General features: G+C 31.7%; 2 protein-coding genes across 2 annotated transcripts; both read right to left on the bottom strand.

Moving 5' to 3' along the window:
- Positions 1 to 4,189: 4,189 nt before the first annotated feature.
- On the bottom strand, positions 4,190 to 5,996 carry LOC130810324 (uncharacterized). The gene is made up of 5 exons (XM_057676338.1): positions 5,775 to 5,996; positions 5,467 to 5,712; positions 5,155 to 5,380; positions 4,618 to 5,071; positions 4,190 to 4,424 (listed from the first exon to the last, which is right to left on the bottom strand). Exons 1-5 carry the CDS (start codon positions 5,994 to 5,996, stop codon positions 4,190 to 4,192), a joined length of 1,383 nt encoding a protein of 460 aa, XP_057532321.1.
- A 2,352-nt stretch (positions 5,997 to 8,348) lies between these two features.
- Positions 8,349 to 12,536, bottom strand: LOC130816057 (mavicyanin). The gene is made up of 2 exons (XM_057682639.1): positions 12,088 to 12,536; positions 8,349 to 8,924 (listed from the first exon to the last, which is right to left on the bottom strand). Exons 1-2 carry the CDS (start codon positions 12,281 to 12,283, stop codon positions 8,530 to 8,532), a joined length of 591 nt encoding a protein of 196 aa, XP_057538622.1. The 5' UTR covers positions 12,284 to 12,536; the 3' UTR covers positions 8,349 to 8,529.
- Between the last annotated feature and the right edge of the window lie 1,447 nt (positions 12,537 to 13,983).

Here is a 13,983-nt window from a genome sequence, read left to right as displayed (position 1 = left end):
AAAAAAAAAAAAGTAAGCAAACCGCCACTTCAAGTGGCGGTTTTATAGCAGTACAAAACAGCATGTCATTTTAATTTTTTTTTTAAAAAAAAAATTAATAAGCAAACCGCTACTTCATGTGGCGGTTTAGTGCTTAAGGCAAACCGCCATCTCAAGTGGCGGTTTTGTCTGAAAAAAAAAAAAAAAAAAATTTCTGACGTGGACGGTAATGTGGGAAATAGTTTCCCACATAATGTAAAGTGGGAATTATTTTTTTTTTGAGCAATATAACGGGAATAGACTCCATTTATTCATATTTTTTTAAAAAAAAAAATTTGCATACTCCAAAGTTAGTGTTTTGTAAATTACTGCCGCAAAGTATAATTTTTGCAAATTACTGCCATTAAATATTAATTGTTGATAGCGTTCAGGTCACATGATCAAATCCATATATCTTGATCTATTTTTTACGGTTTTAACTTTGACTTTCTACTCTCATTTATGAATTCATTCATGAATTAATTATAGTAGCTAATTTTCAACTCCTTTATTCACTCTTTTTTCATCATTATCATCAAATTCACCTTATTTTCTCTTACAATTTCTCAAATTAACCATTTTCTTAAACCTCCATCATCCCTTTCTCCTAAAAAAACCCTTCAAATAACTCTACTATTTTCATCAACATAAAAATTACTAAACTTAAATCATGCGAGTCTGATGAGGTTACCTCAATTCATCATAGAAAACTTTACTGTATTTTCATTTTAAATTATGAATTTTCCTTATGAAATTATAAATGAAGAATTTAAGAATGACAAGATTTGGGTAGTCATTTTCAAATTCTCAATTTTAACTACTTTGAAAACAATGATGGAATTTGATTCAAATCCAAATTTGAAAATTTTTGATTTTCCAAACAATAGATTTAAGCCAATTTCAAATCTTTAAATGAAATCATTGTTCCCAAACATAGCATTAAGAAATTAAAATGTCATGGATGATGACCAACTTCATAAGAATGGCTTTAATCACTTTATTGATCTTTAATTGATCATTTTTCATTAATCTTGACTTCAATCCAAAAACCCCAAATTAATATAAACTCTAACTTGGACCTTCTAATATTCAATTAATCTTCTTGATAAAAAAACCCCCAATTTACTTTCAATAAGAACCCTAACTTGTGATTGCCGATGTTTGGTTATTTGGGGTTGTTTATTAGGCAACCAACCTGTGTTGCCAAATACTGAAATTTTAATTGATATTTTATGTTAATTTGATTCTTGTACTTTTACGGCCCGTTTGGTACATGGTATTAGAGGGCGGTAATGGTAATAAAATGAAGTAATTACAAATTTGTTTGTTTGGATGCCTTCAATGGTAATGGATGGTAATAAAATAAGGTAATTAAATTACCAAAAAGGGCCATTTTTATTACCATCAAACAACCTGGTATTAGGCTGTAATGGTAATGAAGTATTACTGTGGTAATAAAATAAGGTAATGTTGTTTCGAGCTGAAGAAAAAAAATAATGAAGAAAAAAAAGGTAATGTATGTAATTATCCAAAAAAATATTATTATTAAAAAAGAATCAATAGATAGAATAATTTAGATACAATAATGTTTTTAGATACAAATATACAATAATGAAACTAAGAGTCATTACCATTTTTTATTACTAATAACCAAATGCAATCAATGGAATATTATCTTTCATTACTATTCTTTAGTCATGCACACCAAACAAAAGAATCTTCATTACCAATTCTCATATCCATTCCTTCATTACTATTGCCATTATAACATTTCATTCCCATTATTTTATTACCATCAACCAAACGGGCCGTTAGAGATTCCAAGTAGTAATTTTTAACTAATGGGTTTTCAATTTTCTATGATTTTATACTCTAATTGATATTGATAGCTTAAATTTTTACATACAGGTGAATTTTGAATATGTTTTGAGTGACTAATTAATACTTTATTTTCATTTAACTAACCCCCCCCCCCCCCCTATTTTCATTTAACTAAACCCCCCCCCCCCCCCCCCCCCCCCCCCCCTCTTTTGTTTTCAATCATGGGGTTAGGGTTCTTCCTTAATGGAAGACATGGACATATATTTTGGAGAGGAGCTATGGTGAATTTCATCTTGTTTATGGTGGGAGTGGGAACCATTCGGGGGAGAAGTCAGGCAAGGAATTCTATGGTGGAAAATGTGAAGTTATTTCAATGGCTTCTTTGGGAGAAATGGATAATGATGGAGGTTAAAGGAAATTATTAAGTTGAAAAATTTTAAGAGAAAATAAGATGAATGTGATGATGATGATGATGAAAGAAGAGCGAATGAGGGAGTTAGAAGTTAATTACTATAGTTAATTACGGGAAAGAGTGGAAATTCAAAGTTAAACCGGTAAAAATAGGTCAAAACGTACGAATCCGGTCATGTGGCCTGAACACTGTCAACAATTAATATTTGATGGCAATAATTCGCAAAAATTAAACTTTACAGCTGTAATTCGCGAAACACTCAAATTTTGTGGTAGTTATTTGCATTTTCCCTTCAAAAAATAAAATAAAACTTTTGCGGATATGTAGAGTATTTTTTTTTGTCAAACAAACCGTAAAAATAGGAGTATGTTAAGTAGTAGGGAGAATATAAGGAGAAAAGTAGTATTATAAGTGATTGAAAACAGATTGGTAAACTCATATACTTTAATACGATTGCAATAAAAGAGTGTAAGCATATTTATACTACAATTCAAAAATAAAATAAAATCAAAGAAGAATTATAGAAAAACTTTTGTAGATATGTAGAATATTTTTTTATTTTTTTTGTCAAAACAAACCTTAAAAATAGTAGTATGTTAAGTAGGGAGAATATAAGAAGTGTATTAGTATACGTTAGTATGATTGCAATATAAAAGTGTAAGCATATTTATACTACAATATGTACACTATTCATACACTATTTGGACACTATTTGCAACTATTGCTGGTGATAACATTGCACCTTCTAATGCATTAATCTACTTAGTTCAGTGAGCAGGATTGGAATGGTATGGAACCCCATACCAAGATGGTATGGATTCAGAACCCCATACCAGACTAAAACTGTTTGGTTCAATCCTGTAATAGATATTCAATCCATTCACACTGTTTGGTTCAATTATGGAATGGATTCTCTGTCCAGTTTATATATATATATAGATGCATACATACATTTATTAAACACACAAATACATACACACAAAGTGCTAGTTCAATACATTTTCACTCAAAATGGTGTCAATACATCTCTACACAAAAAGTTTCCAATATATGTTTTTGACAACCGAACACAAAGTGTAGATAATTTATAAGTTAAGAATTTTCATTACATCACTTGCCCAAGTTAGGATGAATGAGGTTGATTATAAACTCTTTCTTCCACTCATCATCCGGGCATTGGTAAAAGAGTGAGAGTTCACTTGGATTGGAAGCCAACCTCTTGGAAGCTTCCATTACTTCAAATCTTGTCAATCCTTCGATGCGAAGCAATTCACTAACTAATTTTTTTTTTTTTTATTTTCCTCAACTTCTTCACAAGCCATGATAGCTTGCTCATGTAGTTGTGTAGTAGAGAAGGCACTTGCAATGGTAGACATGTGCTTGTTCATCTCATTCATATGATTTGAAAAGCTAGAAGACATATTGTTAAAAGAAGAAGTTAAGTCCACAACCTCCGGCTTCTTCCTTTTCCTTCCTTGTTCATTTGGAGCCTTTTCTTTTTTGGCTTTCTTTGAAGAAGGTTCACTTGGAGTTGATTGTTTTAATTGGTTTACGGACTCATTATCATCAAATTCATCATCTTCATCACTACCACCCTTATCTAGTTCAATGGTCTCTTTCTCTTGATTGTCAAAAGCTTCGACAAAAGTCTCAGATTGCACTCCAGTAGCTCGATCGGCACCAAAGATAACTGACAATTGATCATAAAATGGAAAAGGAACATTCCATAATCCTTGAGCATTTCTGTGTTGCTGAAATTAAACAAGAATTTGAATAAAACAAGAATTTCTAACAAATTGTAAACAAGTCAAAGTATTTGTGTACCTTACAAAATTCTTCATAAGATTGCCTTTCACAAACAATCATATTCTTTTCATTATCCCAAGAAAAACCAGAAGTGCAAAACATTTCGGTTATCACATTATATTTATCCTTAAATCATTTGATTTTTGATTCAATATGGGGAATAGCTTTCAACCCACACCCGGAAAACTTCTCATTCAATTTCTCCTCTAACTTATTCTTGAAACCACCTTTGAAACTCCCATCAGCTTTCCATGAAGGATCAGCACTCATCTCCAACAAACCATTAATCAAACGCTCTTCCTCAGATTTATTCCATGATCGCTTGTTTTTCCCTCTTCCACTTTGAACAAATTGACCAACATTCATCCTATACAACAATGATGTATTAAAAAAAAAGATTACCAAATAAGGCTATTTTCTTATTTGCAAGATAAAATAAATAATCCAATTACACCATAAAAAAATATCTCAACACCATAAAATTCGATTACATCATAAAAAGGAACACCCAAACATAAGTCCAAATAAACTAAACAAACATTTATGTTTGGCTACTATGCCTAAGTCTCCAATTATTAAACATATTTTGTGCTAAGTTATTCCGATAAGTAGTCCAAGCATCCGAAGTAGCTATTTGAGTAATCAACTCAACTTCATCATCTAGGCCCTCATCATCACTTTCACCTTCTTCACTATTGGAATCCCAATACATTGTGTAATCTGTTGGCATATGTTTTCGAATAAGATTGTGTAATAGTACACATGCTTGAACTATACGCCCATGAGTACGTATTGGAAAGAAGGATGGGGTCCTAAGAATACCCCACCTTCCTTTTAATAGTCCAAAACATCTCTCAATAACATTCCTTGCCTTAGAATGTTTCATGTTGAAGTACTCTTCCGCACTAATTGGTTGTCGGTCCCCCCACTCTTTAAGGTGATATCGATGACCTCTATATGGTGCTAAAAACCCTTCACAATTCGTGTATCCAGCATCTACCAAATAGTAGGAACCTTGACATATGGCAAAAAAAAAAAGGTCATGACATTGCTTATTGGACTCCACAATATAAAATCTAAATTCTAAGTATGATTACCTTGTGGCACTTTTAAACCATTAGGCCTAGTAATAGCATCTCGAAGGACACGACCATCATGAGCGGATCCTTCCCAACCAGGTTGAACATATATGAACTCCAAATTAGGGTTACATACACCTAACACATTCATAGCAATAGAACCTTTCCTTGTCCGATATCTTGCTCTATCCTCACTTGGTTTATGAACACTAATATGAGTGCCATCTAAGGCTCCTAAACAATTCTACAAAAAAAAGTTAAGAGGGATAAGTTTTACAAAAAACAAAGTGGATAGATTTTTAAATAATATAGATGAAATTATGTTATTACCTTAAAACATTTCCATCTATCCACTTCACAATCTTCTGTTATAGGTGTCGGCTTTTTTAGCAAGTGAGTATGTAGTTTTAACACGGCAAGAAGACATCGGTGGAAGTTTCTATTAACACTTTCTCCACTTCGAAAGAAATGACTTCTAATTGTCCTATTTTTCAAATGATGTGCCAAAGTGTACAAGAACATAGCTACAATTTCCTCCAAAGACATATTTCGAGTGCCATTTAACCACCGACATCTCTGACCATCTCACAAAGGACATAAAAGGTTTTTCTATTCACACGAAGTTAACTTTTGCAGACTATATCACTATCCTTGATTAGTGCATCCAAGTGCTTTTGTCTAAGGTGTTTCTTCTCACTTTTTCTATAACGTGGTCGTTCGATTTCATAAACAATTACACCCATCATACACATCACCAAGTACATGAGTGTGACGACATTGTTAACAACCATGAGAAGTAGTAGTAATTCAATTTGTCTCTTCTTCCTTCTTCTTACTATGGCTAATTGAGATGGAATCATTTCTGTGAATGTATATATGCATCATCATATTAATCTAGCAATCATTACTATGGCTAATTGACATTGTTAACAAACTGAGCATTTGAATTGGAGGCAGCCTAGATTGGTATGCAAGCACATTTTAAGATTAACCACAACCCTGGATGCTCACAACCCATATGCCAGATAAAGTTGACTCAATTGTGGTACAACTTGGATAATTTCAAGCAAAAAAAAATGAATTGACTAATGTCAGATGTATTATCGAATCTCGAAGATAGCATAAAAAAAACAACAAAAACCATGGAAAGACAACATCTTTGATGGATTTGTTAGGTATTAATGTATCATCTTCATAAAAGAAAATAGATGGAAAACATGGAAAAAATTGAAGAACACCAGAATATAGAACTTTAATAAGAAGATAAGAGGAAGAATTGGGAGCAACAGAGAAGACATGAAAGAAAATAGGTCCAGTACAATCAAAACAAAGCAATCAAAAGATAACAAAGCTATCAAAAGAAAAAATCAGCAAACATCCAGTACAAAAAATTGGTCCTTTAATCGAATGAAATAGCAATCAAAACATCAAAACAAAGCAATCTCCAGTACAATGAGTTTGATCGAATTGATTAACAAAGATTGTTTAACGATTAACAAAGCAATCTATAGAAAATTAACAATTGAAATTAAAATTTCTAGGGAAAGAAAGAAAAAAAAAAGGTATATACTTTGGTGGTTATGGGCGGTGCGTTTGCCGGTCTGCGGGAGTACTGTTGGTTGCTACCGTCTGGACGCTGGAGGAGAGGATGGAATGGAGGAGACTGGGCTGCTGGCGGAGAGGATGGAATGGAGGAAGAACAGAGTACGGGGAAACCGAAGAACAGAGGGGGCAGGAGGTCACCGGTGAGAACAGGGAAAGAAAAACAGAAGGTTGAAGAAGATTGAAGGAGGCGGAAGAAGATTGAAGAACAGGGAAAGAAAATTTCAGATTGAAGGAAGAGAGGGATTTTTAAGAAGGAAGAATGAATTAGGGTTTGTATATGGGGGGAATGGAGTTTGAAACTTGGGGGGTAGGAGGGTATGGGATTCTAAGGAATGGAATGGTATGAGAATCCTTTAGGTATGAGATCCCAATGTAAAAATGCATAACCAAACATCGGAATGGGTTGTGATACCATTCCATACCAATAAAATTAACCAACCAAACATGCCCTTAATTCATCCACTTCTAGAGTATATAGTTTCATTGTTAAAAGACACCTAATTTGTCATTAGCTCTATCATGTGGAAATCAATTCATTTAGCCCCAAACTAATATTTTCATATTTGATTTTGAATATGGAGAAATTGGAAACCCTAAATTGCATATTCACTCTTAATTTATTCCAATAAATCTCTCTCCTTTTAGTAATAATCTAGTATAATAATGGCGTAATCGAGATCCTAATCATACAAAAAAACATGACGAGAAACACACAAAATCCACCTTTTTATTATTTTGTACTTTTATGATCATATTTTATATTAAGACTTCGACTTGCATGTAAAATAAAAGTAAAGCATAATATTAGGACGAAGGGTATAAATAATCCTACGAATGGAAGATATTGTCTTACTTTTTTAAAACAATATGTTACTTTTTTTTATTTTATCGAATACATTCATTCAATTAAATATATCAAATTCTAGGTAATGTATATAGAATTGCTATAATAAATTCTATAAAAACTTTAGCAAATTTAGCTCCAATTTAAATAAAATCAAATTATAAATTAGGTAAATATTATTATGTAATCAATTAGCATCCACTAATATAATTTCATTTGTCATGGCTCCTCTACGAATGATATTTGTCATTTTCTAACATTTTTATTAGAATGTATGATTTTTTTTTTCTTTATTTTATCGAATACATTCATTCAATTAAATATATCAAATTCTAGGTTATGTATATATATAGAATCGCTATTATAAATTATATAAATATTTTTACCTAATTTTGCTCCAATTTAAAAAATCAAATTCCAAAATTAGGTAAATATCACCATGTAATTAATTTGCATTCACTAATATAGATCCATTTGTCATGACTCTTCTAAGGATGACATTTGTTATTTTTCAATAATTTTATTAGAATGTATGATTGTCATGACATTTGTCATTTTGCAATATTTTATTAGAATGTATGATATGATATGATTATTATAAAAAAAAGTGTTGTTGTATTATTTTATATAGAAGCTTAATAAAATTTTAAGCTTTAATTATTTTGCATCTCTATTTAAATTATTTTATAACTTTTAATTAATATAAAAAGAAAAAAACAACATAGTAGTTTTACATTTTACTTTTATGACCGTGCCATACAGCTTTCTTTAAATTTTCAACATAGATATCAATGGTAATCATTCAATCAACTTTAACAAAACACATTGGATATCATTCCTAGCAACATTCACAAGATTTGTTCTTTTGCAATTTAAATCCTTATCAACAGACAAAAAAAAATCAAAGATACTCAAAATTTAAACTGACAGTGGAAGTTACTACATCACTCATTTTGTACCAAATAAAATGCAAGCATGATTGCAGTCATTATACTGAGAATACCCTGTAGTGGCACAAACGATGTTACAGCAGGGGCATGATTTGAAGGACCAGGAGACACAGCACTAGCGACCGGATTAATGGGCGATGAAGCAACAGCTACGGAAGGAGATGGTGCGATCGAAGAGGTTGTACTGCGGAGCACATGGATGTCGACTTTCTGCCCTGCCTGACAGTGACCGGGGACTCCGCACAGGAAGAAGTAATGACCGTGCCTAGTGATTATAATGGTGTCATTTCCTGTCGTGTGGGTTGAAATTGGGGATGATGCATTGCACGCTTTGTACCCTTCATGGTTCACTTGCATTACGTTGTGAAATTGAGGATTGTATTGGAAAACTGCCATTTTGAATCATGCAGGAGAGTTATTAAATTGCAATAACAAGTTATATCCAAGAGATTAAGCTTTTAGTTGGGTTGGTTCCTTAACATTGTATCAGAAAGTCAGTATGACAAAAGGTCACAGGCTCGAATCTCAACCACTCTCATTTAAAGAGGAATATTAAACGCCATGAGGAAAACATGTACTGTATATATCCACGCTTAGCCTAAAGGACTCTCGTGTGAGGGAATGTGTTAGAGTATATAACATACCCTAAGGCCTCAACTATCAACTTAAACTTTTGGTTGAGTTGGTTTTTTGACACAGATCATGCCTCAACCATCAGCTTAAACTTTTGGTTAAGTTGGTTTCTTTGACAGGGCATCAGAAGCAGTGTGATAAGAGGTCACACTGGTCACAGGTTCGAATCTGAACCACCTCTCGTTTAAAATGGAATATTTAACGCTGGTTATGAGGATGGTTTATGCTGCATCCACACTTCTAGCCCTTTACGTCTACGTTTTGCCTTCGACCTTTTTATTTGCTTTTCGGTTGAGTATGACTTTTTTATTTGCTTTTTAGTTGAATAGTGACATTTTGGTTGGCCACAACAAAAAATAGCATTTGGTAAATAGGTTTTAACTTTTAAGCCGGTAGAAAAGCTAATATTTAAGCAAAAAGTAAAATTTCTCATTTATCAACCAACAACTTTACTAAAAATCTCCATAACAATTGTTTTAAATATGAGTTAGCTTAACTAGCAAAACAACCAACTAGTCAAAAACTTCAACCATTAATCAAATAGACCTTAAAAACAGATATCTGATATAAACAGGATGTAGTAGCCGGAAAAGATCAAACAGAGATGTAAAGAAAGACAACAAAAAGCCGGAAATGAATTGAAGTTGTTTGAAAATGTTGATGCACGGATGAAACTGGAAAGATAAAGTTTCATAACCACTCATGAAGCTGTTCATGGAGTTACTAACCAAGTTGGATAAAGAAAATTGTTTGTAAATTTGAGAGCATGCAGCGACAACAATCACGGGGTTCAAGTACACTTTGATTGTATTCAGCAACGAAGTCAGAAATTAAAAGTTAAAAAAGTTAGAAAATTGACAATAAATTATCAGTTATCTCTTATGATGTATCAAATAATAAGCTTGAATTTTGGACTTGTTTACAATGACAACATAGCAAAAAAACAAAATACAAACAAACTTAAAACTTTTAAAAAATATTTTGGTTTGAATTAATAACATTAGTTGTAAGAGTTTAATGCGAAAATAGGTCCCATGAGTAAGCTAAATTTCTATTTTGATTCGTCTTTTTTACTTTACAACAAATTTATTTTGAGTGATGTCCTAACTATTTTCTCTAATTCTTATTTATATATCTTTTCTTATTTTCTCTTACACTTAATTATATCCATAGAATTTAATTATCTTTATTATTTTTTTAATTCTGGTACAATTATAGGCTATTACATTAGTAAGGAGACAAAGAGAGTATATTCTTTTCTCATTCCATTTGCACTTTGACTTTTTAAAAGCCTCAACATAAAACATCAAATAATGGGCCTATTACATACAAGTTGAAAAGTACATATGTCATTTTAATTGGTAAACATATTTTAAATCGTTGGTTGTATCAATCAATAGAAAAACTTTGGAGTTAATTCCTTTCATAAATTCTTATAGAAGACGGTCTCTTTGAAAGATCATATTTTTAGGTCGGCCTATTATATATTTTTAAAAATATTGTATTAGATATTAAGAATGGTCTAAGTAGACATTTAAAATATTTAAAGTAGTCATTAAAACTACGATAAGTAGTCATTAAAACTACGATAAGTATGTATTAATTTTTAATAGACTGAATTTGAAATATATCTCTCAAAAGACGATATCTCAAAAGACTAGTCAAATTCTGTTATTCAAGTGACCTTATTCGTCACATTTTTAGCCACCCTCCTGGACACGTCTCTCAATATAGTGTTTTGTTTTTGGTAAATAATGGTACAAAAACACACTTATCACATTACTTAATATTGTCCACAAGAGTAAAGTGCATGCGTATAAAAAGGAAAATAACATAATTGTCCGATCCAGCAACACAAGCAACACAAATCCACAATAATTACATGAAAGCAACATCCTCACCGCCCCACTATCTTGCTTCTTCATACCTCAACAGTTCTGTTAACATGTTTACAATGAATTGTTTCGTATCCGAGAAAAAGAAAAGAATATACTATTTTATAATTTTGAGAAGTAAATTCTATTATTATCAATTGATTTTATTAATCAATTTTATTTGAGTTTATTTGTAGATTATTTTTCTCCTCTTTGTTTGAATTGCTCAGATCTATTTTCTAAATTCTAGAAACATGTTTTCCAACTCCATAGCTTGTCCTCATCTTTATCAACTCAAAAAATTAAGTAGCTCGTCTTATATGAGACCATCTTACCATTAGACAAGTCCATATAATTAGTTTAGAACTATAATTGATCACTTTTAAATTATTAGTGTTGAGTTTAACCACTAAATATACATAGATCAATCTAATAAAAATGGTATAATTATATAATCGTTTCATTTAAGAATTTATATAAATTATAATACGCTTATTAAGTTGAATCCCGTTTGGAATATAATGCTAATAAAACAATCCAATAAAAAAACATATTTAAACAGAAATAGTTTTGTTTCAATCAAAATTAAAGTATGAATGCCGTAATCATCTTTGATTTTGACATTTAATATTCATGATTCACATATATTTTCCATAAATTTATTTTAATATTTGTATCACGCCACAATATTTTTAATATTGTTTTTATTTTTGACATATGGCTCCAACCCAAATTTTCTCCATCAACTATAGTAAAGGTCATTCTCTGTTTCAATTTATTTGTAATATTTACTTTTTTACGTAGTCTAATATATTAATTTAATCTTGACGAATCAAACAAGATCTCACTTGATTATGTTTTAACTTATATATTAAAAATTAATCACAAATTAAGAGTGATAAATAAATAGTGTCATTTTTTCAAATGTTGCAACTAATATGAAACGGGTGAATTACTATTTTTTTCATTATCATGGGATGAGACTAATTAAAGAAGGAAAAATTATCAAGTAATTTTAGAATAAGAAACAAATGTAGAGTAGTACCAATGACATCAGAAACACGAAATGTCTTGGTAGCAGCCCAATTTTTGTAGTCGATGTTGCCAATAGTAGTCCACCCAGCTGCATCCCCAACCTTATACACCGCTGCATTCTCCGCAACTGATAGCAACATTAGCTGCATCATCACGCCAATTGCGGCCAAATTACGCCCACCAACTGCTTTTGCCGCACACTCCATCACTATCTCAATCTGCCTGATGGGTGCGTGATGCGCTGATGGCTAATGCTTTTGGGTTGTTGTTGGTTAGGCGTCTGTGTTTATGGGTCTGTTCAGGCGGCGTGTGGTTAGTTGTATATATAGTGAGTAGTGATTTACAAGTATTGGAGTGTTAGTGGAGTGTGGATGGAAAAGTGACTTTCAAGTTAAACCACTTTTGGTGTTAGGCGTCTTAATTCTATGTCTACCCTTAATGTTGACGACTTGGAATTCAATTCAGATTTTAATATTTCATTATTACCAAATCTCTTTTTATTTTTATTTAAAAGGATAATAAACACTACTTTTATGACTTTATGATTTATGATACCCTTAATATGTTTCTATATCTGATTTATGTTTTTGTTATCCCAGTCCCACACTATATATGAAAAAAATTATTATTATATTTGTCAAGGAACCTATTCAACTAAAAGTTTAAGCGGATGGTTGAGGCCTCATGATGTGATATATTCTCTAACACGCATCCTTACACAAGAGCCCTTTGGACTAGAAGTGTGGATACAACATAGGTCCTTCTCATACCTGGTGCTAAATATTCCACTTTAAATGAGGGGTGGTTGAATTTCGAACCCATAACCTTTTATCACACTGGCTCTGATACCATGTCAAGGAATCTATTCAACCAAAAGCTTAAGCTGATGGTTGAGGACCCATGATGTGTTATATTCTCTAACAATATTGACTATAAAATAGAGCAACGATTGTATTTGGTGCCTTAAGGGTTGGTACGCATGTGTGGTATAAAGGATGGATGTAGCAAAATTGTCATCCGAGATATTATTCAGAATTGTTTAGAGTAATATTAAATTGGTTGGATTTAATCGTAGGATCTTACGATTCTATAATGTCATGTTTGCGAACGATGATTTTATTTGTAAATTTGAAATTAGTTTAAATTTATTAATTGACAACTTAAAAATTTTCAAATTCGAATTTAAATCAATTCCACCATTATTTATAAAGTACTAAAAGTTGAAAATTTGAAAATTACTTCTCAAATCATGTCATTCTCAAATTCTCTATTTATGATTTCATAATTGAAATCTATAATTTCAAATGAAATACTTGTTCCTAAATACAACATAAATAAATTTATTTTGTTAAAATACTTTAGGTTTAGTCATAGTCATAGTTATAATTATTGTCATCAACTCAAAGTTATGATCCAGGTGGAGAGGATAGCGGACAGATCATTCACGTCCTTTCTCCAAAGAGAGGACTAAGAGGAATGCACGCAGTCAAATAAACTCCCAAATTAAGAGAATCTGCAAAGAGAGATCAATGATACCAAGACCACATGAAAAAAGATATCTAAATATCATAACATAAGTTGGACTACGAGTGAGTCATTAGAATGAAATAAATTAATATGCAACACAAATAAATTAGGTAAATAATTAAATAACTAATTGGGACAAATGGAGGTAATTGACCGGAAACAATCAAATGTCTAAGACGTGGATTATCCGCCTCCAATTACTACTAACCCTCATCAGGTCCTCAAATAAGTGTAACTTACGCAAATCGATCTTTATCTGCTCCTCTCACGTTCTCTTGGGTTTACCATGAATTCTCTTTTCGTCTTTTTCACAAGTGCATTGACTATCTTTTTCTTCACATGTTAAACCACCTCAACCCGTTTTCATGCAATATTATAT

Source organism: Amaranthus tricolor, chromosome 1 (assembly GCF_026212465.1).
Source record: "Amaranthus tricolor cultivar Red isolate AtriRed21 chromosome 1, ASM2621246v1, whole genome shotgun sequence".
NCBI classification, from domain to species: domain Eukaryota; kingdom Viridiplantae; phylum Streptophyta; class Magnoliopsida; order Caryophyllales; family Amaranthaceae; genus Amaranthus; species Amaranthus tricolor.
The sequence above is the reverse complement of the archived record's forward strand: the minus strand, read 5'-3'. Positions and strand labels throughout refer to the sequence as shown.